The 26,906-nt window shown below is 46.4% G+C and overlaps 1 protein-coding gene and 1 long non-coding RNA gene across 2 annotated transcripts in view; one reads left to right on the forward strand and one right to left on the reverse strand.

The window, feature by feature from the left end:
* Positions 1–26,906, reverse strand: part of LOC129385553 (uncharacterized) — a 449,244-nt gene that overhangs the window by 268,124 nt on the left and 154,214 nt on the right. The gene's annotated exons all lie outside the window — the stretch shown is intronic.
* Positions 13,645–26,906, forward strand: part of LOC126533588 (cell division control protein 42 homolog) — a 135,157-nt gene continuing 121,895 nt past the window's right edge. The window contains exon 1 of the mRNA XM_050180753.3: positions 13,645–16,036. Coding sequence (XP_050036710.1) covers positions 15,805–16,036 — 232 coding nt within the window. The 5' untranslated portion in view covers positions 13,645–15,804. The remainder of the gene's footprint in view (positions 16,037–26,906) is intronic.

Here is a 26,906-nt window from a genome sequence, read left to right on the forward strand (position 1 = left end):
ACCAGAACCTGTACTTCAACTGCTCCAAGACTAACCCTAGCGTGGAGCGCTGTTCCGTGCCGGCCTCCTGCTGCCGGCCACCAGAGGGCGACGACATCGACACTCGCCTCAAGCGGCAGTATTGTGGCAGCGGAGTGCTCGCCGGTACCGAGCAGGAGGCCTGGGAAAAGGTGGGCGCTTCGCGCACTGCTGCCATCACTCGTAGAAAATGAAACAGGACAGTGTGTAGACGTAATGTGGACGTCTGCGTCGACACTCGTCTCAAGCGTCACTTCTGTGGCAGCGGAGAGCTCGCCGGTACCGAGCAGAAGGCCTGGCACAAGGTGGGCGCTTCGCGCACCGCTGCCACCTCTCGTAGAGAATGAAACAGGAGTGCGTAGACGTAGTGTAGACGTCTGCTAGACATTCTTGCCTTCTTATAGAGTATTGTTTTCATTCTATGTAACACTCTATACACAAAAATCGTTAGTGCGTGTTTTGTTTATTCTAGTGGGGCCCGTAGAGCTTTGATGGGGTTGTTCGCATAAATTCTATCGACCCTAGTACAATTCTTGTGTGAATCAGACGGCCAAGAAATGTATACACACATAGACAAGACGAGCAAGATTTTAATTTATTGTTATGTACCAACATTTTCTTCTATGGACACTAGTTGATAAACAGTAGAAGTAGAAGAGGTACATGAATGAGCCTATTCTATGTCCACTGCAGGAAGAAGGCCCATCTGCTCGATCTCCAAGTTAATCTTGTTTTCCATCAACTGATGCCAACATATACCTGCAATTTTTCTCATTTCACAAACCCTCTAATTCTCAGTCATCCCCGACTACGCTGCCCTTCCCATGACACGTATTCTACAACTCTAATAAAACACCGGTTGCCTGCCCTACATTACAAATACCTTGTCCAATTCCATTTCTTTTCTAAACCCTTTAATGACGGCACATGTAAACGCCAGGAATCTTTAGTTGTCGGTATAAATATATAAATATAAATATTATAAATATTTATAATATAGATAAGCTTAACAGAGATCAGATTGGTCGACCTTGACTGATCGAATAAGGCACAACTGTAGGTTAAATGAGACAAACAACTCCTGCGGTGGCGAAGAGGAAGAGTATCCGCCTCACGTGCAAGAGAATCGTGGTTCGAATCCCGGTACCGCGCAATTTTCCACCGGATAAAAAAAAAGAAATTCCGCGTGTGGATAAAATTGCATACACAGGCCTGGAGTGCGGCCTGATCCCGGTGACGAGAACCGGTAACGCACTATCTCACCAGAGCAGGATTGGCCACCCTGGTGCAGTACTTGTCCAACACCTCCAACATGAATACAACAATCAAACCCCGGCCCTCAGTCCCCAGCAGCCGGGAAGCAACTGACCACGGCGGCGATCAGACCTGTGACGCAGCAGAGGGTGCTAAGAATCCCTGGATCCGGACAGGTCGCCATTGGAATCTGAACCTGGCAACGTTTAACGTTAGAACGTTATCTAGTGAGGCGAGTAGCAGTGTTATTGGAGGAATTTGAGGGTAGTAAATGGGATATAATAGGACTCAGTGAGGTTAGCAGGACAAAAGAAGCATATACAGCGCTAAAAACCGGGCATGCACGTCCTGTGCTACCGGGGCCAAGCGGAGAGACGAGAACTAGGAGCCGGATTCCTGATTAATAAGGATATAGCTGGTAATATGCAGGAATTCTATAGCATCAACCAGAGGGTGGCAGGTCTTGTTGTGAAACTTAAGAGGTACAAATTGAAGGTCGTGCAGGTATACGCCCCTACATCCACTCATGATGACCAGGAAGTCGAAAGCTTCTATGAAGACGGGGAATCGGCGATGGGTACAGTCAAAACAAAATACACTATACTGATGGGCGACTTCAATGCCAAGGTAGGCAAGAAGCAGGCTGGAGACAAGTCAGTGGGGGAATATGGCATAGGCTCTAGGAATAGCAGGGGAGAGTTATTAGTAGAGTTTGCAGAACAGCATAATATGGGGATATTGAATACCTTCTTCCGCAAGCGGGATAGCCGAAAGTGGACGTAGAGGAGCCCGAATGACGAGACTAGCAATGAAATGGACTTCATACTCTGCGCTAACCCTGGCATCATACAAGATGTGGTTGTGCTCGGCAAGGTGCGCTGCAGTGGCCATAGGATGGCGAGAACTCGAATTAGCCTCGACTTGATGAGGGAACGGAAGAAACTGGTACATAAAAAAACGATCAGTTAGTTAGCGGTAAGAGGGAAACTAGAGGAATTCCGGATCAAGCTACAGAACAGGTATTCGGCATTAACTCAGGAAGAGGACCTTAGTGTTCAAGTAATGAACGACAATCTTATGGGCATCATTAAGGAGTGTGCCACGGAAGTCGGTGGTAACTCCGTTAGACAGGATACCAGTAAGCTACCGCAGGAGACGAAAGATCTGATCAAGAAACGCCAATGTATGAAAGCCTCTAACCCTACAGCTAGAAGAGAACTGGCAGAACTTTCTAAGTTAATCAACAAGCGTAAGACAGCTGACATAAAGAACTATAATAGGGATAGAATTAAACACGCTCTCAGGAATGGAGGAAGCCTAAAAGCAGTGAAGAAGAAACTAGGAATATATAGGCAAGAATCAGATGTGTGTGTTAAGCGACAAAGCCGGCAATATCATTACTAATATGGATGAGATAGCTCAAGTGGCTGAGGAGTTCTATAGAGATTAATACAGTACCCGAAGCACCCACGACGATAATGTGAGTGAGAATAGTCTAGAGAAATTTGAAATCCCACAAGTAACGCCGGAAGAAGTAAAGAACGCCTTGGGAGCTACGCAAAGGGGGAAGGCAGCTGGGGAGAATCAGGTAACAGCAGATTTGTTGAAAGATGGTGGGCACATCGTTCTAGAAAAACTGGCCACCCTGTATACACAATGTCTCATGACCTCCAGCGTACCGGAATCTTGGAAGAAAGCTAACATAATCCTAATCCATAAGAAAGGGGACGCCAAAGACTTGAAAAATTATAGACCGATCAGCTTACTGTCCGTTGCCTACAAAGTATTTACTAAGGTAATCGCAAATAGAATTAGGAACACCTTAGACTTCTGTCAACCAAAGGACCAGGCAGGATTCCGTAAAGGCTACTCAACAATAGACCATATTCACACTATCAATCAGGTGACAGAGAAATGTGCGGAATATAACCAACCCTTATATATAGCTTTCATTGATTACGAAAAAGCGTTTGATTCGGTCGAAACCTCAGCAGTCATGGATGCACTACGGAATCAGGGTGTAGAAGAGCCATATATAAAAATACTGAAACATATCTATATCGGCTCCATAGCCACCGTAGTCCTCCATAAGGAAAGCAACAAAATCCCAATAAAGAAAGGCGTCAGGCAGGGAGATACGATCTCTCCAATGCTATTCACAGCGTGTTTACAGGAGGTATTCAGAGACCTGGAGTGGGAAGAATTAGGGATAAGAGTTAATGGAGAATACCTTAGTAACTTGAGATTCTGGGAGATATGGGGTTCTTCTCCGTACTCTTGGGGACAAAGGAACGACAACACAGTAGTGCAAACAGACACAAGGGCATTTATTGAACCTTTCATAGATCAATGCCTGCTAGCCGAGTTGCTATCCCCAAAACATGCCGATGGGCGCGCGACAAATCTAGAAGTCCGACTTACCGCGACCGCATTGCGAGCGAATATGTTCGCCCCATGCTGGATCCAAACGCCTGGTCGCTCGCGCGTACTGTCACGCGAACGGTGTCCAAGGCGGCCACGCGAGACGGTCTCGCAGAAGCATGGTCGGCGCACGCGCGGGCGGCACGTCCGTCCCGCTCGCTTCCCGAACCCAAAGAGGACGCGCGTCTCTCGGCGCCCGAGTAACCCCGCCGCGGCGCGATAGTCGCGCCATCTCTCGCACCGCGCTTGTACCACTCCGACCGCCGCGGGCGCCAGGCCACGCGGGCCGTGCGGGAAAACAGCATCTCAGGGGATGCGTGAGAGTCGCGCATCCACACAAGATTCGCTGATGATATTGCCTTGATTAGTAACTCAGGAGACCAATTGCAATGCATGCTCAGTGACCTGGAGAAGCAAAGCAGAAGGGTGGGTCTAAAAATTAATCTGCAGAAAACTAAAGTAATGTTTAACAGTCTCGGAAGAGAACAGCAGTTTACGATAGGTAGCGAGGCACTGGAAGTGGTAAGGGAATACATCTACTTAGGGCAGGTAGCGACCACGGATCCGGATCATGAGGCTGAAATAATCAGAAGAATAAGAATGGGCTGGGGTGCGTTTGGCAGGCATTCTGAAATCATGAACAGCGGGTTGCCACTATCCCTCAAGAGAAAAGTATATAACAGCTGTTTCTTACCAGTACTCACGCATGGGGTTGAAACCTGGAGGCTTACGAAAAGAATTCTGCTTAAATTGAAGACGACGCAACGAGCTATGGAAAGAAGAATGATGGGTGTAATGTTAAGGGATAAGAAAAGAGCGGATTGTGTGAGGGAACAAACGCGGGTTAATGACATCTTAGTTGAAATCAAGAAAAAGAAATGGGCATGGGCAGGACATGTAATGAGGAGGGAAGATAACCGATGGTCATTAAGGGTTACAGGCTGGATTCCAAGGGAAGAGAAGCGTAGCAGGGGGCGGCAGAAAGTTAGGTGGGCGGATGAGATTAAGAAGTTTGCAGGGACAACATGGCCACAATCAGTACATGACCGGGGTAGTTGGAGAAGTATGGGAGATGCCTTTGCGCTGCAGTGGGCGTAACCAGGCAGATGATGATGATGGTGGTGATGATGATAATGATGATGATAAATATACAAAGCACATCGAGAATACGCATAATCACCGAAAACAAAAAAAATATTTTGCGTAATCTTTTTTCGGCAATAGGGGGGGGGGGGGGGGCACCCAAGGCAGAAAACTGGAAGTGCGCTTCACCTCAAGCCACCTATGCCTGAATTTGCACATATGCGTCTCGTCATATGTGCAACGTATGGGTGTACATTTCATTTGATTTACAACACCTGTGTGATACCAATGCTGGCGGAGGTCTTGCATCGGTCTGTTTCTTGTGACCGAACTTTGGAAAGAAATCAAGTGGCGTGCCCAAATTCTTCGACCTCGTCCTGTGTCCCGGCTCTAAACAAACAAACGACGGTCGCTGTCAGTAACACAGTGCCATTCTCAATACCGAAACCCAGCAACAAAATCATGTTCGGGAGTTGCCTGTGTGCAACACTCGTCAGCAAAGGATTAATCGTGGCTAGAATACCAGCCATCCTCATTTGCTCTCTAATCTCATGCAGCTGTCATGTTGCCTCTTAACGTTGCGCCTATCATTTTTTTGTTCCTTCACTCGCTGCGTAGTCGTTATGTACTCGAGCATCCTTGTTAACTTCGAAGTTTCTATTTCATGTGTTAGTGCTGGCATAGACTGCAATGATTCTACTATTGTTTTTGTTTTCGAGGATAGCGGTAAGCCACTGGTCATGGCTTGGCAATACTCACCAGCGCGCTCGTATTCTTCTGTAGATTTCATGTAAGTGATTGGTTTAGATAAACGTAGTCTCAAAGTTTTTGGAGGCTCACAACCGGTCCCAAATTCTCGTTTTGTTGTCTCGTTTCCTTTGTAACTGACGCGTACCCTCTTCTGCATGTTGAGCTTCAATCGTACTGTGTCTGGCTAAGGTGTCCTCAGTAATTTGTAGCAAGTCATCTCCAGCATCGCTGAACGGGACAGTGTTATCTGCAAACCGCAGCTTCCTGAGATGTTCCAGCAAATAATGCAGGACCATGACCATGAGCTTCAAATAACACAGGGCCATGAGTCTGAACGTTCCCCACAGACAACCTATAGCTGTATGGCTTCATAAGAGAATAAACCGATTAGAACGAGCCGAGTCGAACTCCATGAAATAGACACTAAAGAAAAAAAATAGGTTCAGCTCTATTGATACACTATTCTTCGGCAATGCCAGAAAGTATCACTCTTTCCATGAGAATGTCTTGGTTAGCCAGAAAAGACGCGAAAAGGCGAGGCAGGAGGCGACGCCGGATTGAAGTTCCAACACCTGCTCACCGTTAATTCATGAATGTTGAGCGCATCTGCTCTAACCTAGTTATTTTTTTTTGTCTGTAAACATGGCCCCAACATTGTGTTCTAAAACATCCAATAACCAAACGTAGCGTACCTAGAGAACTTTGAGCCACAACGACCCAAATACGAAAAAAAAAAAAAAGTACTTTGGAATCCGTGGCGCCACACCAACGCACAAGTGGTGGGAATTCAGCGAGAAATTTTTTTTAATGGGACGATGATCTTCATGTTCTTTCCATAATAATCAACATACTACCGCGAAATTAACGAACATATTGTTACAAAAGCTACTCCTGTAGAAGTCTCCAAGAGCGAGCAGCCTTCGAGCTTCTAGTAATATCACTTAGTCGCCATAATCGATGTGTCTTCTGTCTTCCTCTTCTTCCCTTACACAAAGGCCTCGGTATCCTGTTTCCTTTTCGTCTGCTTCCACTCCCGACCATCTAATCTTACAACACCAACAGTCTAAACTAATTTAAAATTTCTCTTCACCATCACCGTCATCGTCATTTGCCTATTTTTATGTCCACTGCAGGACGAAGGCCTTTCCCAGAGATCTCAAATTACCCCAGTCTTGAGCTAGCTGATTCCAATTTGTGCTTGCATGTTTCCTAACTTCATCAAACAACCTAATTCGCTGCCGGCCTTGGTTGCTTAGTGGCTATTGTGTTGGGCTACTGAGCACGAGGCCGCATTTCGATGGGGGCGAAATGCGAAAACACTCGTGTACGCAGATTTAGGTGCACGTTAAAGAAACCCAGGTGGTCGAAATTATTCCGGAGTCCCCCACTACGGCGTGCCTCATAATCAAATCGTGGTTTTGGCACGTAAAACCATAGAACTTTTTTAGCCGGCCTCGGCTGTGCTTCCCCATACCTTGGCACCGGTTACCTGCCCTACGCATTACTTGACCTCCTAGCTCCATTTTGTGTGTTTACATATATATACATACATATATATATATATATATATATATATATATATATATATATATATATATATATATATATATATATATATTGCTTTCGCATTCTTATGACACATGTGATAGTCAGTGTCAAATGATTATATGCAAGATAACAGACTGTTATTCTATACTGAGAGTTATTTTACGCAGCTCTATTATAACTAGTTTCTATGTAATAACATGAAAGTATCTACATGTACATGTTTTTAAGATACTGTTATATCCACGCTTTATGCCTGATTGTGTCGATACCCCAGCCGCTACTGTCTGGGAGACCAGAGCTTTGTCAAGCCGAAGAAATTTGGCTTTTTTTCCGGCTATCCCTTTTTCACCTTCTGCATCCAGTGGTGAAAATAAAAATCATGGTGATGATGATGATGAACTAGAATGTCGGCTACCCCTATTTGCTCTCTAATTTATGCAGTCTTCGTCTCCTTTAAGGTTTCTCTTCAATGTCCCGTTCACTGGTCCTTCTGCACTGACGCGCAGATCTTCACGCGAAACTGCGTGGACGCGTTCCAGTCGTACGTCAAGACGCACACCTTCCTGATGGTAGGCGTGGGCCTGGCCATATTCGCGGTGATCGCCGTGCTGCGCCTCCTGGCGGCCACCGTTCACGACGAGATCATCTCGCTGACGCAATTGTACCGCAGCTACTACCGCAAGATCGACCACGGCTACCCCGAGTGGCTTGCTCATCGCGAAGTCCTCGACGAAGTGGGAGCCACCGACGAGCGCCTGGTCGTGAGAAAGAAGCGGGGCAGGTAAGCTTGAAACACAGGCCGGCAATCCCATTCGCAAGTACGCTGCGACTAAAGCCCCTCCATACACGTTTCCGCCGAATGGCGCGTGGATGCAGGGGCTTTAGCTGCGACATGCTCGGACTGACTTCAGAGGAGTGAGTGAGTGAGTGAGTGAGTGAGAGTGAGTGAGTGAGTGAGTGAGTGAGTGAGTGAGTGAGTGAGTGAGTGAGTGAGTGAGTGAGTGAGTGAGTGAGTGAGTGAGTGAGTGAGTGAGTGAGTGAGCGGACTGACTGACTTGACTGACTGACTGACTGACTGACTGACTGACTGACTGACTGACTGCGTAACTGACTGGCTCACTGGACTACTGGACTGACTTACTGAGTGAGTGAGTGAGTGAGTGAGTGAGTGAGTGAGTGAGTGAGTGAGTGAGTGAGTGAGTGAGTGAGTGAGTGAGTGAGTGAGTGAGTGAGTGAGTGAGTGAGTGAGTGAGTGAGTGAGTGAGTGAGTGAGTCCCTGCATCCTGTAAATTGCTTGGCGCACGTCGCATACAAAACTAGAAAGTATACTTCAATTTTGAAAAAAACTAAACGTGTTTCAATTTTCTAAACATGCGCAGCGAGTACGAAGTAAAAAAAACACGCAAAACCAAGAAAGCGGTATACAATCTCTAGAAAAGCGGAGATAAAGAAGAACAAGAACTACAATACAGTATATTCGGAAATCTTGGAGACACGCAATGAAAAGGCATTATATGTCGACACATTATTATTCTGAAGATTGTATAAGATGTGCAGTTTCATAACATTTTTATAATCATTAGGTGGTTGACATTTCCAATAACACAAAGGGATGTCGGTTTAAAATTGCAATATCAAACGCATAAGTTGTTTATTGTACAACAGATCGCTCGTATTAGAAGACCCGTTCCGATCGCTCCCTCTTTCACGACGCAGGTTCCATTACCGCGGCGAGCACGAGCTTCGAGTTGCCCCACGGCAACCATCTCCGCGGTAACACCACGCCGTCGGTCTGCATACACATTAGAGAGTTTTAGTTTAGGGGACGCAAAAACTAGGGGCCACGGTACTGCGCATGCGCAGACCCCTACGTCTGACGTCTGCGCATGCGCAGTACCGTCGCCCCTAGTTCTTGCGAGCGCAAGCCGCTTGCGTCCCTTAAACTAAAACACCCTATTATCTACAACGCCCAGAACAGGCAGCTCACGGCCAGGCATCCGAGGATCGAGACTGACTACAACTTGTCGAGAAATGATTCTCAAGGACGTGCAGCGTGCTTCGGTGACGCCAATAAATAATAATCGATGCCATATAATCCATAAATACATTTCAATGTGCGGCGAGAACTCGCCAGGCGAGTGTGATAACATTGTCAAAAGTAAAACGAGCACTCGTGTTATGTTGAAGGAAAAGAAACATATAAATGCCTTTTCCATTGTTATTCTGTTAATATTGTGGCCTGCTCTGCGTAACTCTTCGTCGGTACCCTTCGTCATTCTTTTTTTCTTTAGTCTTTGAGATGTGTATGTCAACCTGTTCATTCTTTCCTGTTTCCTTCCTTTCTTTCCAACTTCCACTTCTGTGTTTATGCCCACGTAAAACACAAAAGCGCTTTTCCGAGATAACCTCTGGACGGATTTTAATTAAATGTGTTGCATTTGAGAGAGAAAGTTAAATTCTAGTCGCTGTTGGAACTGGAATTTCGGTTTAGGGCCTGAATTTTGTTAAAATAATTTTAAAGGATTCGCAAGTTCGAAAAACATAGGCGCACGAAGTTTATAGATTAATAGCTCTGCATCAAGAACAGATATCGCGGTTCCGTAAACAGCATCTATTAAACCGTTCAAAGCGGACAAATTTGATATGTCAATATATATCTTACGAGAATTTATTACGTTGTGTACAAGGATTGTGCAAAAGCTGTATTTCCAGACTACTAAATTTTTTTAAAGATTTATGTGTAACACGTCAATTTTGTCCGCTTTAGATGTACCATTAGATGCTATTCAGAGAATTTTGATATCATTTTTCATTGCTGAGTTACACAGTTGTAAACTTGATAATGTTGTTTTCTTAAAATTTTCAATTTTTGTTATAGGTTGGATTACGCAACATTTTGACGAGACACACAGAAGAGAAACACACACCAGAGAGCGGTATACTTGCAACTATCGTTTTATTCCCTTGTCAATGGAATATATACAGGAAGATACTCAGGGGGGGAGGGCGGTAGCGACAAAAGACAAATAACAAAAAAAAATTGACAAACATGGCTAATCTGAAATTTCGTATCTGGTTCCTTTTTTTTTGCGATGTCGAGTGCAGCAAAAACGGTCACATTACAAAGCCGGCTTGGCATTGGTAGATGGCCATGTTTCTCAAAACACTTTTTTTAGTATTTTTTTTTTTATTTGTTCTTTTGTCGCTACCAGCCTCCCCCCTGAGTATCTTCCTGTATTTATTCCATTGACAAGGGAATAAAACGATAGTTGCAAGTATATCGCTCTCTGGTGTGTGTTTCTCTTCTGTGTGTCTCGTCAAAATGTTGCGCAATCCAACCTCTAATATGCTATACCAACACACCCAGTCGTCAACCCTGGCAAGTTTCATTTCAATTTTTGCCAATTTTTAATAAAAAATTGTCGATTAAATCAAAAATCCGAAGCCAACACTCACTAGATTTTATGTTTTTCTTTTAAATGTAAGAAACCTCGTGAATTTTGGTGGAGGAGTTGCCGAGAAAAACGAATTGTCCTTTTACGTGTACTTAGGTAGCAGCACCCGAGCTAAAGCTTCCTCTTAATGCTCTTCCGTAGAATAATTTTAATGCTCTGCTTCAATCGCGTTTTCTATCATGATACTTGGTCATCATAACGTTTTATTATCCCGCACGCCAGTAATTCCTCGGGCCCGACAACCTGTTTGATGCAGATTTCTTGCCAAGGAGGCCACTATAACACATGTACACATGTGCATGTTCTTCCTTGGCTTCTATTGAAGATATGTATATATGTCGCAAAATACAACCCAATTGAATCGGATAGAGCACATTCGTATGTTTCTACATCGAGTGGGCTTCCGTACCTGGAGCCAGTGTTAATAATCTAAAATAAACCCCCCTTCCTTCATTCGGACCACCGGAGGCACTCATCAATGCGCCCGGAAGGTAGCTGGCAAACCCGTAACCAGGAGCCGCAACAGTCTCCAACCGTTTTCCCGCCAACCTGTGTCACTGTCTAGTTGGTGGTCGAACAATTAGAACATCGGCCTGGCTGTGCTGAGGGATCAAGGTTCGTAACGAACCGTTGTACCACTGCCAACTGGTTTTTGCTGCAAGCTGGGCCAACAAAACTATACGTTCATACTGAACTCATTTCGCACGCTGCGGCGTACATACCTTCCTATCACAATGCTCGGGAACGACACACACCGCTCCCCACCTGCAGCGACTTCAACATCGCCATCTCGAAGCCCCAGAAACGCATGGTTTCAGGGGTACACGCAGAGCAGGCCTCCCTCGACCTGGCACCCACGGCAAGGACCGGCGGTGTGCTCGGTCACATCTTTGCCCACGGTATCAGACGGTTAAGACCTCGCACCGTAGGCATCGCACTTATCTGTCCATCGCATGCTCGTCGCCATCAGCCACAGACGAGAAGACAATGCGCGGCTGTCTGCTATGGCTGCCCAACCGATAGACTACATTTCGTCCTAAACTGTACAAATGTACAGGTCATACTTATCGCATCGTTTGTATGCATTCAATGCATTTAAAGACGTATAACTAAAGCAACTAAAGCACATAAAATTAAGCAAACTTTCTGTCATTGAATATACCCAATCAAACTGTTCTGCCTCGTAATTTGTCCCATCACAATAATCCACAACGCATAGTTACAAATTACATGCTTGTGGCGAGAAAGAAGGATAATCGCATTACTGCCGCCGTACGGCTCCATTGCAATCCATTGGATGGAATCTTACGAGAGAACTATATCATTCACAAAGTTGACACGTAGATGGAAATAGCGGTATGTTATACGGCTGATGTGCGGGCGTGTTTTAAAGCGCGTGGGTTAATTAGGAGTCAAAAAGAATTCACCGACGATTACGAAACTCCCTAACGTAAAACTTGAGCGCCGCTGCATAGCTGCTTTCTTGCTCGATATACTGGGTGGCACGGACCATCTGCCTCGTGCGGCATGCCGCAAACGCTAAAGCGGTGAAAACAAATGGAATTGCTTTGAGCGGACGCCGCCGATTTATAGCGATAGCGCAAAGCGATGAAGAAAGGCTCAATTCTTGATCCTTTTATCGTGCAACAAGGCCAATCTTGGTAACAGATTCCACCGGTAGCGTGGGTGCCATTATACGATGCTGCCACCCGCCAACTGCCGACCTCGGATGAGTTTTCAGTGCACTTACGCGAGGAGTCGGTGACGAACTTGACGCCTTTGCGGAGTTATATATTTTTACAAGCAACCGCGTTTCGCGACCGGGAGAAAAAAATTAATGAAATTTGCCCAGAATAACTCATCTACGATGACTAAGCAAGTATGCGAATAGCCTTAAACGCGTGATGTATGAGGCGTGTCTATTGCAGGCGGGCTCCTCCCTAGTGCTTCCCTCAGCGCCATCTGGAGCCGCCGCCGCGAAGTCAGCGCATGCCCGGTGGCACATACACATTGACCAATGGTGACATCAAAGAGGCTCTATAAAGAGCGGTGCTTACTCGATGGCAAAATCTCCCGTGAACTTCGCATAATTTAGACCTCACAACCTTCGGGATCGGCCCACATGCTTAGACCTCACTACATTCAAATTCGGCGCCCCTGTGTCTTTTTTAACGTAGCTAGATAGCCGAAACGAAAACTGGCCTGACAATGCCAAAAATTCGCGTTAAAGACACAAAAAAGACGGCAAAATAAGGAATCTGCGGTAAATGAAATGAGGTAAATTACGCAGAAATACGCGGGGCTTCACTAGGGTGAGGCGCAGGCTTTGGGGTCGAGAGAGGAGGTGAAGAAAGAAAATTCAAAGCAAGAGACAGCAAAGTCAAACGCGCGGCTTAACCGGAAGTCAGGTGATCGCACGTGGTACAGGACGTAAACGCGGGTGTTCTGAGAAAAGCAAATTGTGCGCGCAAGAGTGATAATTCGTTCCTTGCATGCAGCGCTGTCTTCGAAGCGACCGAAACAAAAAATCCACGTGTTGTAGCTCTAATGAGCAAAATTGACTAAACGCCTTCGATGGGTTGGAATTCGGTCGGGGTATGGTCGCATATCAGTGCTCGTCCGCTTGTTATTTTGGCGTCCGAGACGGCTCAGTTTTAACGGGAACCGAGCAGGAAGAGAAGTGAGGTAATCAACTACTTGGGAAGCTGACGTAAACGTAAAGAACAATGCGAAACATGACTTGCATGCTTTACTAAAGCCCCGCACAGCATGAAGTGTCTCAATATATAGTTAGCTATAAGTTGCTCTGTATTTATGGCTACAGTGTAAAATAAATGAAAAGGCAGGACAGGTGACTGCTCGGGAGCGTTGCGACCTTCTTCATGCTCCTGTCTTTCTTTCCGCTGTAAACGTTGAAGTGCCAAATATGAATGCCACATTTGCAACATTCGAATGTTACCTGTTGGGATGGGGACAAAAGCCCTGACAGGGCTCGCCGCACAGTATATATGACACCGAGTTTTTTAAATGCCTAATAAAGACCATTAATTGAAGTCCCCCAAGTTCCATGTAACGTATGCTCGGCCTTATCCAAAGGAAATCTAAGGTGGAAAAAGAAAGCAGCCTGAAAAAATTGTAAGCTTTATGTCATTGCTTCATAGCGTAAGAAAGGGCTGGTTAATAGCAAGCCGACCGAGACAAAGATCATAATGAGGCATTCGGCATTCACCATATCTTCAAACATAGCTGAATCTGCAAGAAAAAAGAATAAAGAACAACACATATTGAACAGTAAATTTGCACCGCTTTATATTTTGTCGGGTTTGCTCCTCTCAAATTGCTTTCTATAATTCGAATTCTGTAAATAAAAACCACATATGCTCGAACGAAAAATAAGACAGCTGTAAGTAATTACGCGTCACCTTGTCTGTCCCACCTTGTCCTTAACCTGTCTTTTGTCAACGAAGCAGTGCGTCCAGGCATGAAAACGTTTACTCGTAAGTACCAAGCTTTAGTACGCCATATCGTGTGAGGTGTTTCGCTTTGCGACTTCTGCTTACATTTTTTTTTCAGCCTATGAATACTTAAGCCTCTTCGCTTATTGGTTTGCATCTTTTTTCAAGCAGATGACTAGTTGAGCTTGTTTGTTTGTTTGTTTGTTTGTTTGTTTGTTTGGGTCTTTTTCAAGCACATGAATACTTCAGCTTGTTTCCTTGATTGTTTCTGTCTTCCAAGCAGAGGAATACTTCAGCTTCCTTGCCTGTCTATTGGGCTCTTGTTCAAGCGGGCGGATACCTTAGCTTCCTTGCTTGTTTTTTTTTTTCTTGTTAAGTATTTTGTAGGCAGATGAATACTTGAGCTTTTATGCTTGCCTCGTGCCAAAACTCGGGCGCCTGGGAAGCCGAAAAACAACCGGACGCGCAGTGGTGCGACATTTCTCTCCGAATTCCAAAATGTTGTTACGCAAAAACATCAAAGCCAGCCCACGCAGCCTCTTTGCAGACATTGGTAGATCCATATATGTTGTTTAGGTAGCCTTGTGCAGCATAGCAACAAAATCGGAGTTATTTACAGGCACTGCTTCCCGCACAGAGTAAGCTTGTATTCTACGGCGATTTCTTTTCAAAACACCCGCGCTCTACGTCACAAATCACGTGGTCTTACTTTTATTCGGCACGACCTTTGTTTTGTTGTTTCTTCTGTGCCTCTATTCTCAAAACCCCGTCACCCCAAATGTTTGTCTAAAAGCGCCTAGCAAAAAAAAGTGAGTGAAGTGGCGCCATCTTTGGTTCTAAAAGCAAACAAAAAGCTTGCACGCTTCTAGGTGTAGTCTCTAGATGGCAGGTAATTCGCTATTTGCATTTTCTTTCTTTCAGTTTCAGTTTCAGTTTATCATTATTTAAATGTAATGCATTGGTAAGAAACAATATACAGACGGCAATATGTGAAAAAAATTCATAACAATCACTCGCCTAGTTACAATAACAACGTAAGCAAATTTACTTACATACATAACCCTGCTTTTAATTCTGACAGTGCATTCCGAATTTGGAAGGAAAAAACTGTACCACCCTGGCCACACTGGGGCACGACGACGGCGCCACAAATTTTACGGCGGCCACATCGCGCAACTTCGCGCAGCGGCAGCAGACGACAAAAGGACGGCAGCTGCTGTTCGAGCGCTGCGACAGCGGCTCCCTCGCTGCTCTCCCCAGTCGTCTGTTTTGACCGGCGCAGGACTCGGTCGGCGGGTACGGTGGAGTGCTCCTTCTGCCTGCCTCTACGGTGGTCAAGTCACGTTCGCGTCTTTCCGGTCGTCGCGGGCGGCCGCTTGTTTCCTGCTTCTACGCCACCGGACGGCACCCACACGTCCCCCCTTGACGATCCGGCGCGCTCGGCCGGTGTTGTCATGCGGCCCTTTCGCCGGCGCACGCCGATATCGAAGCAGCAGCGGCGACGGCCGTCGTCTTCGGCGCGCCGAGGAGCGCCGTAGGCCTAACCGGAGTCACGGCCGTTTCGCTCGGCCCGCTCGACAAGGTTCTCGCGTTGTTTTGGGCGGCCGATCGCGCGTGTCACTGCCTCGTCGGCGGCGGTGGTGGCCGCTCGAGCCGTGTTTTGTGCGTTCCCCGAGGAGTGTCAGTGGGCCGCGAGCGCGGCGTCCTCTGAATTGGTGTTTTTTTCGACCGGGGGCCGCCCGACCGCAATTGGCCGCGGCGGTTCGCCGCGTGCGGGGAGGAGGGACGCCGTCGTGCACACACACAGGAAATTGGCCGCGATGCCTCCACTGGCGCGAGACCAGCAGTCGGCGAGCTTGTTAACACCGGAGATGAAGGCGACGTTGGCCAACGGCGGGTCCGCTGCGGCCGGCGACGGTTCGAGCTGCGTCTGCTCCGTCAAGTGTGTTCTCGTGGGCGACGGAGCGGTGGGCAAGACCAGCCTCGTCGTCAGCTACACCACCAACGGCTACCCCACGGAGTACGTTCCCACGGCTTTCGACAACTACTCCGGTGAGTTTCTTTTTCGTTTTTTTTTTCTTTTTTGGCTTTCGTGGTCGTCCTCGGAGGGTCAGAAAGAAGCTGCGACGAATCGCCGTTTCGCCGCTTCCTCGTGCACCCCGTCGAATTCTACGGGTGTTATTTGCGTGCACTTTTGTGCACGCATGCCGATCGCCTCCACATCGCGTGTAACGAAGACCATTCGCGACGCCGGTGTAAATGTCGCTGTCACCGAACGCTTTCGATTGGCTGACCTTATGAAGAGATGATGTCGCCGCGTAAAGCGCGGGATACATGGAGCGTCCTTTCACGGCGAACATCGCGCGGCGGAAATAGACGCGGCGGGACGACGCCGGCGGTTCGCTGGCTTCGCTTACATGCAGCGACAAACGAGCGGACGCCGCCGCGCGCCCGCCGCATTGTTGCCAGACTTTACGAATGTGTTTCAGGATAACAAAAAAAGAATAAGCGGAATTTTTATTGTATTATTTATTGTTACTGACTAAACAACTTCGAAAAAAGTTTCATAGAGGCGCTTACGAACGATTTCTACACATTTCATTTAGCTGCAAGCATTTTAGCGGGCTGGCTTTGCGCCGTCTGGGTGGTATCATCGGGTGATCACTTCCGCATATAAATTTGTTTTCATCAGTGCCAACATTGTGAACTTACCTTCCGGATCGGTTCCGATATCGGCGATGATCTCTGCCCATGCCGCAGCTTTCTTTCGCTGGTCCTTGTAGTCCTGGCGACCACAATCCCAAATTATGCCACGTATTTGCACTGCTGAAATGAGCTTATCATTATATTCTAGTCTCGCTGCTTTCGATGACTTTGCCATGGTTACAGTGCTGTCCCTAGAGCACTCGGATCCGCGCACCTCTTGTATCCGCGACAACCGTATACCGAGTGGGCGCTTTCTCTTCGTACCAACGCTTGGCTTGTCTGGAACACCCGCTTTCTCTGTAAACTATTCTCACGCCTTTCGGCATTTCACGTGGAAGCAGAATCCTTCGGTATCTTCACATGTGCGCTCCTTGGACGCTCCCCGGTGCCGTGCGTCACCATATGTGTCTCATTAGTTTCGTCTGCCGCTCACCTCAGGGCATACAGCTTGCCGTGTACCCTTCTGGATTTCATTAGGCTTTTAGCGTAGCAGTTTCAGTTGTCCCTTTGTATGCTATCTTTGCTAGCGTCGCCTTTTCCGTAGGTACGCCGACAGCAGCATGTGCAAGCTGTGACGCGGAAGTCAGCAATTTATAAAAGTTACTTTATTTAGTGTACGCATTTTTTTTAATTTGCTTTCGTACGTTTAATTTCTTTTCTCATTCTTGCTACCGGCCATTTTTGCAAATAACTCTTGGCAGCGGTTGCATTAATAATAGTGGGTTGTTTCTGTGCGTCACCGTACGCGTTGAGCGCTCTGTCTTCTCAGACACGATAAGTGCAAGATATTTTCAGTGTGCGGGCACCGACAGGAGAGAGTGGTGCCTGAGCACGAGTATTGCACAACGACATAGTCTTTTTCGCAGCACTAAAAATGAGATGCTGCAACAACGGGGCCGAAACATCAAAGGTGGTGACAAATATTTGGATGATGCCACTGTAATCTGCGAGCGACACTTCGAAGCGTGCTATAGCCAGTCGATATGCCACGCGATGTGCCTCAGTCGAAAAACGATGCGGTGCCATTAACAATCTTCCCCGATGTTCCAGAGTATGAATAGAAGCCTGCTACTTGGAAAAGAAAAGAACGCAATCTGTGTGATCAAGCACCACCAAGAGTTGCGAAAAGACGAAATATTGTTCAGATTAGCCAGTGCTAGCTCATAGCACCCACGCGACGGTTATAGTGACGCTGGCGTCACCAGTGATTTGATTTCAAAGAGTTTAATACCCCATCAACCCCGACGAAAGTTAACTTCTTAAAACGAGGAAATGTTATTGAGCACATCGGCACCAATTCTTTTTTTTTTTTTTACTTCTATGATGTACTTATTGGAGTCCGCCGAGTTTACTGCAATTTGACGTTGTAAAAATGGGCAAAGTTTACCTTTGCTGTCACTCATTTGCCTGCATTTTGAGTAATAGTCAACACTTATGCAGAATAAAGGTTTTAAGCAGGATATTTCACAGTAATTGCAATTTTTGAAAGGCTTGGTAATTCTTGGTACCGCATACATAATTATCTCTTTCGTACGTGAGCACGTCACTTAAGTTTGTAGACGAAAAATATGTATACACAAATTTGTACTCTTCATTTAATGCTCTGAAAGATTCAATATTCGGCTGTAACGATCGATGGTGTCCTTTTGACGCGCAGAGAGACCAAAAGTGCGCGTCCAAACAAGCGCAAACGCCTACATTCCGTCGCTCCAGCGCGGCCGCGCGACGGACGCTCCCACGGAGGCACCAGCTAAAAAGGAAAAACACACAAAAACGTTCGGCGGCTACCGGAAGTCTGTGGGTGATCGATCGTCGCGACTCCTGGTGAGCACGAGAGGCGCTCCCGCCACTTCCGCCGGCGTCGATCGCCGGGCGTCGGTTTTTCCGATCGGTCCGGATAGCCGGCGGGAGTCAAATTTTTGGACGCCGAGGGGCGAGCGTTCGACGCCGGGCGTTTTTCGCCGCCTGGACGCCGGCTTTTCGCTCCATGTATCCCAGGCTTAAGTGCGGTAACGGCAGTTCCTTTTGTGTCCGTGGAGATATTCAGAGGCGTGGGAGAGAGACGCAGCTTGCGCGTAACGAACGGGTTCCTGCGTTGTATTTTTTTCTTTAACTGCACAAACCGTTTGGACTTCTGGGATGACAGCTGTTTCGTTTTGCGACTGCATGTTCTGTGTTGTGTGCGCGCGTAGGTGCGAGACAGCTGGACCGTGCTGCGTTGTGACGAAGCGTCAAGAAAAGCGGTCGACGGTTGTGCGACATGTATCGTACAAACAGCGTCGTTTCTCAACGAATACTTTCATCTAAAGTGTCGGAAGATGCGCCGGCCTGGAGTGGTTTATCTCTCTTGAACCAAGATAAACATGCATAGGTAAACAAACGTGTGACCTTTAATGTGTTTTCAATTTGTCTTCAAAAATCGTAATGGCGCGACACGGACGTTTATTCGTCGAGCGGATAACAACGTGCTGTCATTCGTTCGAGTAGAATTCACACATTTGCATCTGTGTTCAAACGTTCCCGATGTATTCGAAACGCCGGCGCTAGTGCGACTGATAAAATCCTGTATAACGGTCGCGGATTTCTCGATGACGTCAGCGTCTGATCTGCAGCCTAATCGGCCCTGTACTCCGAGCTCTCAAGCGCGTGTTGCCATTGTTCTCTCTCTACGCTTTTCGCCGACGACTGTAGGTAATATGCCCCAGAAACAGCGCTGACTAAGATGAAAGATTCGTTTGTTTCTGTCGTCGTTCATTCAGCTGACATGCGGATTAGGAGTAGGCTTTATTGATTACGCTTCGTCTGTCTTTAGTGACCGAAATTCTCGAGCCATCATGTTTTCCTAAAAACCATGACTAATCACCCGCATAATCGTCGCGTATAGCTGCATTTATAACACCATATTTTGTTAGATATGTACGATCAATTTGCAAAGTCACAGCGCCTGCCGAAGTTGGGAATAAGCTTATAAGCAGATGTACGAACTGTCCCATCATTCAATGCACGCCTAATTTTGCTTTAGTAATTTTTTTGTAGGAAACGCTACGTCCCATATAGAACGGCGATTACAGAAGGACTTGTAAACATCTTTCTTTTTACGGTGACACATTTTCAAACACCTGTGCGAACGGAAGTCCATTTTGTAATTAAATGTTTAATGACTGCGCAGATGCAGCGTTTGCGGAAGCAAAGAGCTTTCGACCCGCTTTGAGGACATCGGCACTGTGAGGCACAGAGAAATCAGATCGATCACCATGCTTTCTTATTATTATTATTATTATTATTATTATTATTATTATTATTATTATTATTATTATTATTATTATTATTATTATTGTTATTATTATTTTCTGGCAAATGCTGTTAACACATTGTGGCACCATCCACCTGTCGAGTACTCTGTATCCACTCTACTTTTGATCAGGCACGCAAATAAACTATCCAATGAGAGCAGCATTTCCGGCAAGTTGGTAATCCATTACTCAAGTAATATTTCGCAAAAAAAAAAAAAAAACGACACGGACATAAAAGAAGAAGACACACCAAGCGAACGGTGTGTCTTCTTCTCTTACGTCCGTGCCGTTTTTTTTTTTTTTTTTTTTTTTTTTTTGCAATACTATATGAGAAACAATCCAAGTAACGATCATATCTTCTTTTCGGTGATGCGTGATTCGCGCTGGCAAACTTCAGAAAGTACGCAATTATCATCGATTCTCACGTTAACCACTTGAAAATGTTGTCATTAACTGTTAAGTTAATGCCACATTTTGTCGCTGGCCCCTGCAGAAATCGCGCGGGATATTCATGTTTCTCAATCTAAAATCGATTACCTACAACGAATATTCAATAGGAAGACAAGATTTTCAGTTACTATCTTTATAAGGGATTGTCCGACTCAAATGATACTGTATGATTGCACTGGGCCAATTACGTTGGCTCGTTTCCGCGACGTCAACTATGTTAGGAGCCTTTCTTTTTTTAATGCGAAGTGTGTATGTTTGGAATCGTGCTCGTCTCCGTCAAGTCGGGAACTGTGTTTTTGAGCGCACAAGCGGATACAGGGACAGGGTGCAGTGTAATTTGGTACGCGCAGCTTGGTATACTGAAATCTTGAGCTGAATGCACCACTCGGACGTCCATCCGCCTCATGGCGCCTTTGCGCACTTTTATTTTCTTCGACAACCCGATAAACTTTCGGGAGCAACAAAACCAGTGCATCGTTCCCCGCAAACTTAGCCGCCGAACACGCAAGCACACATGCCCGCTCGAGCGAGCACAAATTGAATGCCATAAGTAGCCAGGCATGGCATGCCAGCTGCATCACCTCTAATACGCGTCTGCCGTAATGGGCGACGCAGAAACCGTGGAGTTTTTTGAACGCGAGGTCTCTTCGTGTGGTAAAAACGACAGCTGTTTCTTTCTCCAGAGTGCCTGCTCGAATGCTTTTGTTACACGGTCTGTGGAGCTCTCGTGGCCTCTTGACTGTGAGCGGGCAGGCTTAGCGGAGTGCTAGCTAGGCCTTCTTTCGCCAGACGGCTGTTATTTTCATTCAGCCTTCGTTAACGGTCGATGTTACCCTCGTTAGTGTATATAGACCGTCGCTGACGGGGTCGTTAGCGAGCGCGTTTTGCGTGACACGATCGCCTGAGCCTCGCTCTTCGACCGCTGCGTTGCGCAAGCACTCTGCGCCCTCGCAGCAGGTCTTGTTGCGTCATTCTTTTGTTAGCCGTGACGGTGGTTCTTTTTTTTTTTTCTTTACCTTTGTTAACACTTCTGGAGGAGCAGCTGTAACTTAGCTATTTAGAATATACAACGCCACATCTACTTGTCCGTTCGAGTGCTTTCCGATTAATTGCGAGCTTACGTGTAGATGTTCTTGTTAGAGCCCTGCATTTGTTATTCTTGCATGTTATTTTGCTTACTTCATTCCAGGCTTTAACACGCTGATATAATATGTACATCTGTAAACGTTAGTAGAAGCAAGTACAGACTGCACTAGTCTGAAAGATGACGCTCTGTTCGAACACCGATTTGTGCAAGTGTGCAATGCGCAATTTCGATCGCTGCTATATGCGACATCAATATTTAATTCGTAGAATGAAACTTCAGTGAACTTAGTTTATTTCAACGCAGAAATAAGAAAAGTCCTACTGCCGGTGTTAAGACTTGAATCTGGCGTTCCCTCTTTTGTGTTCACTCATGCACCGCCCTTAGCAAGGTGTTGCATCTCAACAGAATCCCTCTCTGTTGAAGGCAACAAAGTGTCAGCAGAAAGACAACACATCTATTATTACGACTTTTTCTAAGGGCGTGGTATAGTGAGTGGCCTTGGCGTTGCACTGCTAAGCCCGAGGTCGCGGGATCGAATCCCGGCAGCATTTCGCTGGGCACAAAATGTAGAAACGCCCGTGTGTCGTGCTTTGGATGTATGGTAAAGAACTCCAGATGGTCGAAATTAAAGTTCCTGTGTTCCCCACTACGGCGTACGTACCTCATGATCGTACTGTGGTTTTTGCACGTAAAGCCCCAGAATTTAATTTAATTTTACTAAGGGCGTGTGCTCCGTGCCGGTGTTTTAAGCATATACCGGTGTGTTGTATCAACATAACAATAATAATATATCGGTACAGTTTTAGCACAAAATGTCAGCCCGTACTACACTTCTGTGCACGCGTTTAATTATACCCTGCTCAACGAAAGCTTCATTTCATTTATACTGCAGTCTTATCTAACATAACAAAGTTAAAGGCGTAAAAAGAAAAGCATTGACGTCTATGTTTGCGGCAGTTGGACTGAATAACCGCCAGCGTAAGCGAATATTACGAACTGCGTCATCGTATTGTCCAGCCTCAGTATTGTCAAATAGGCGCACAAAACCTACTATTCCAAGTGTCAATGCTCTCTAAGTCTTTAACTTTCTCTGCTCACTTCACAAAGAAATAAAATAATAATGTAGAGTTCAACAAACAGTGAAGCTAGATTGAAATCGACGTGAGGTCGTCACCGTCTCTTTAACCGACACTTTAATGTACCGGTATATATGGAAGTGGTGAAAATTAATCAATGTGAAGGACAGTTGACCTGCAGTTGACAGTTTACATTATCTTGCCGCCGCCGGCGGGCAAGCAGCTACTTGACACTTACAGCGTAGCTGTAAAGCGCACGATAATTAAATCGCAAGAAGAACCACAGGCTGCGTGACCGCTGGTACGCCGTGTAGTCAGCTTGCGGCACTTGACAGTTGCACTTTTGCATGCATGCATACATACATACACACACACACACACACACACACACACACACACACACACACACACACACACATACATACATACATACATACATACATACATACATACATGAGTTCCGAGGGCAAGAGTTAGTTTAAATGCAACTCCTGCTGTGCCTCCCGAGACAGTCTTCGCAAAAAATATGGGAGGCGAATAAGGACTTTGCGGAAGCGAACGGATGACTGGGCTTTCAAAAGGCTGACCTGCTCCCCGGGTATGACGTATACCATGGGAATTCGATTCTCTCAAAACAAGGCCTCGTAACACAGCGCAGCTGCTTCTCGGCGTCGTGTACATATGTGCCTTGCCGCGTCATGCTTTTTTGCTGGCGGTACAATCACGACACTTCATTTCAGCAGGGGTTATACCGCGAAGTCTGTGGAAAATTGATTACAGCCTCTGAATTTAAGCCTTCGCACGCATATTTTTTAACCAATGTATGCATATAGACTACGTGCGCAGTCTGCTCGGCATGATGAGTTTGTCTATAAAAAGTGTACAGAAATTATGCACACAAACTGAGAAATGTTTATGAGAAGCCACACCTGTCGCCAAGATGTGTGCTGGCAAAGTGCTGGCAAACTGCTCTGTCGCAGGTTGTTTGCAAGAGGTCAGAGAGGTGATAGGTTGATTTAGAAACGTTCGGCCGGTGGTGATGCCTTACGTGCCGCTATTAAGTACGAGGCATTCCTGCAGAGCTGTAGTACCCGTCAAGGACGACCACGAAGGAAGCAGACGACAGCTCTTCAAGGCGGCGACACAAAGGGTTGCGGCGGTCCTTGTCCGCAAGGAATGTCGTTAAGTTTGAGGGACGGGGCGTGAGTGTGCAGAGAAGCAGCGCAAACAGATATAAGTAGATGCTCTACCGCGGTAAAAAGAAAGAAAATTGACCGTAAGTCTGAGTACGTCTGTAGGTATTTACGAGGACTTTATTTGTGGAGATAAAAGCGTGCCGGCTCCTTGGCATAAAGAGCAGCGGCTCTTTCAATGGGAATCGGCTAAAGGGATTTTTTCTTTAAAGGAGTACTCACGCGTTGTAGAGAAGTTGTAGGAAACTTACCACTTGTCTCCCACTTAACAGGTACGAAAGTTTGGAAACAAATGTTTCAATTGGACATCAATGTTATAGTTTCGAAATGTCGGACCTGACGTCATCAACATCATGGCGGCGTCATGACAGGCAACAAACTTTGGTGACATCTGCAGAAAGAAGGCTAGGCGAGATGTCATTGCTGATTAAAAAAAAGAAAAAACTATGGTGCGTCGCGCGTTCCTACGCGCTGCACTCACAGGCGGAAGAATAGAGAGAGAGAGAGAGGGAGACTGTCTTGTGACGTCATGAAGCATCCAGCTTTTGATTACGTGCCGAAATTGGTTCGTAGAAAGGGGTATTGTAAAAGAACACATTTAGGAAGCTCTCAAGCTTACCTCTATATCTTTCCTGGGATTTGAAACGCTTGGAACTTCGCTTTAATGCAAAAGAAAAGCACAAGTGGAAACCGCCTGAATGTCAGTAGTGAGATTATACTTTCAATGACTTCGTTTTTTTTTCTTTTTTTGAGTTCATTCTCCAGTACGTCTGTCTTTACTGTTCGGGTTTCCACATCAACGAAAACTGGAACAAAGTAATTGTTCACCTATATTTCTGGTCACGGATAGTGCAAATTCGTACAAAAGAACAGTGAAGCGAAAGAGTATGCGAGTTATAACGTAATTGGTATAGTAAATAATAGTAAACTCGGACATCAGTATAACCAACATGGATATAAGGAATTGTAGGATATAACGAAGTAGATATAAAACGTTTATCGCTTATAAAACTATGTGGCGAATATATGCTTATAACGAATATCGCATATAACAAAGGTCACTTATCGTGTCAAGTGCGCCTGTTATAACAAGCTTCAACTGTTGCTGATTGTCCAAACTCTCCACAAGTGGAGCATTCCTTCAGCATATAAAGAAAGTGCTATCACGGATGTTGCGTTAACCTTGGGGCCCACGCATAAACCATCATATTGAGGCATATCAAACTCAGGGTGACATATATACGATGCATTGGGCATTACAGGGTTAAATACATGACGGCGGCCGTGCCGACAAGGACTTCGATAAGAAACGGACGCGACTCGTGTAATGTGCGTCTGGACCGATAGGCTCGAGGAATAAGAACGTCCTTGTCCGTGGGGGACGTCCGCGACAGTCCATAAAAGAGTCACGTGACGTCCGCCGCGTCTGGTGTGGTACGAAAGCGCCTTGTACAAGGCGCTTTCGTACCACACCAGACGCGGCGGACTCGCAAGTGGGTCACCGCGCGCCGCTTTTGTAAGCTGTGGGAGAGAAAAACAATAAGCGGGATTGATGGGCGCTCTGACATGAGTGATGGCGCGGCGGTATAGGGGCGGCGTTTCTCCTCCACCCGGACACGAGGACAGCCCCGGGTTCGACACCTTAAAATAGAGGCTGTTCTCGGAAGTATATAGTGCGCAAGTTACACAGCGTGCTCCGACTATCGTCCACTGAGATTTAAAAATATGCAAGTGCCACGTAACTGGACAGAAGCAAGGTATTGTTTGCCGTAGCTTGGGGGTACGATATCGTCTGGTATCGTATCGTCTGCATGGAAGAATGAAATGCTCCGTTCCTCTCGCTTTACGATAAACTTTGCCTTGCAAATACGTAGTTGCTGACAACGTAAGAATTACAAGCTTATATGTGCCTTGTCCAACTGAAACACAATTTGCACAGATATGCCATCCGATTCGATTCGCTTATTCGCCTGACATCAAATGCTTTAGCGCGTTTAAAACAACTGTTTCTTTTTTTTTCCTACAGATCGGTGTTGTGTGTCATTGATTTCAGGGCGCAACCTAAACGTGTAGTGCAACCTTTATGGGTGATGGTGATATCGTTGCTGAGCCATAGATAATGTTTTAGCTTGAGACAACTAGCTTTTATTTTGCGATTAGCCTAGCAGCATACATTAGCAGAGCAGTGTATGCGCGGATCTATTTCAAAGGTAAAGGGCTTCTTGGTAGGAGCTTGTTTGTAATTCCTTTTTATGCTTACAAAGAGAGTTCCGGGAGGACTTCCGGTTAAGCCCTCTGGAACAACACAAGTTTTATAGAACTAGATTTAGAGAACTCTCCAGCTGGTACCAGTTCTGCTGACCCGTTGGAGCGTAATTCGACAAGTGAGTTGTCATGTTCAACAACAACAAAGAGCCCATATATGAGCTCGAAACATCGCGCACGTTCCTTACATCTGAACACATCGAGAATATGTTCCTACAGCATATGCTGTGCGCCAAAATACTTATTTGTCTCTTGGCTAACTTGACGGTCAAACATGCAGCGCAGGAAGCTGCAGATCTGGGGTCCCTCCCGAACGCGCTGCTGCCACACAGCGGGTAAAAAAAGGTCTACAGTTGCGCATGCATGGCCTCCGAGATCACCCCCGCGCGCCTTTCTCGCGCGTGGGTGATCTCGGAGGCCACGGTGCATTAAATTGTCAAAAACAAGCGTCGCAGCTTTCCGGCACGAGTTCTAGCTCGCACGCGCTTCCTACACTTCGGTATCTCGCGCGCGCGGCGCCGCGCCTCTGCCATATGCTCGCGCGTTTCGCACCGTTCGCGCGCCGCGCCGCGTCGTCTTGTCCGCAACGCTTGTGGGTCAAGTACGTGCCGAGAATACGCGGGCGTCTGAAAGGTTAGGTCGGCGCGGACGGCGTGCGTGTGTGTGCCAGGTGGGCCGAGCCTATGGGCAACAGCGGGGCTTGTGAATATAAAGGCACTCGCGCGCTACAGACGTCGCAAAAAAAAGAAAGAAAGAAAACAGCATGTGCGCGAGGGCGGTGTATACAAGAAGAAGAGAAATAACGGCCACGTGTTGTCGCGTTTCATTATACCGTGGCCGTATATTGGGATG

This window comes from Dermacentor andersoni, chromosome 7 (assembly GCF_023375885.2).
Source record: "Dermacentor andersoni chromosome 7, qqDerAnde1_hic_scaffold, whole genome shotgun sequence".
In the NCBI taxonomy this organism is placed as follows: domain Eukaryota; kingdom Metazoa; phylum Arthropoda; class Arachnida; order Ixodida; family Ixodidae; genus Dermacentor; species Dermacentor andersoni.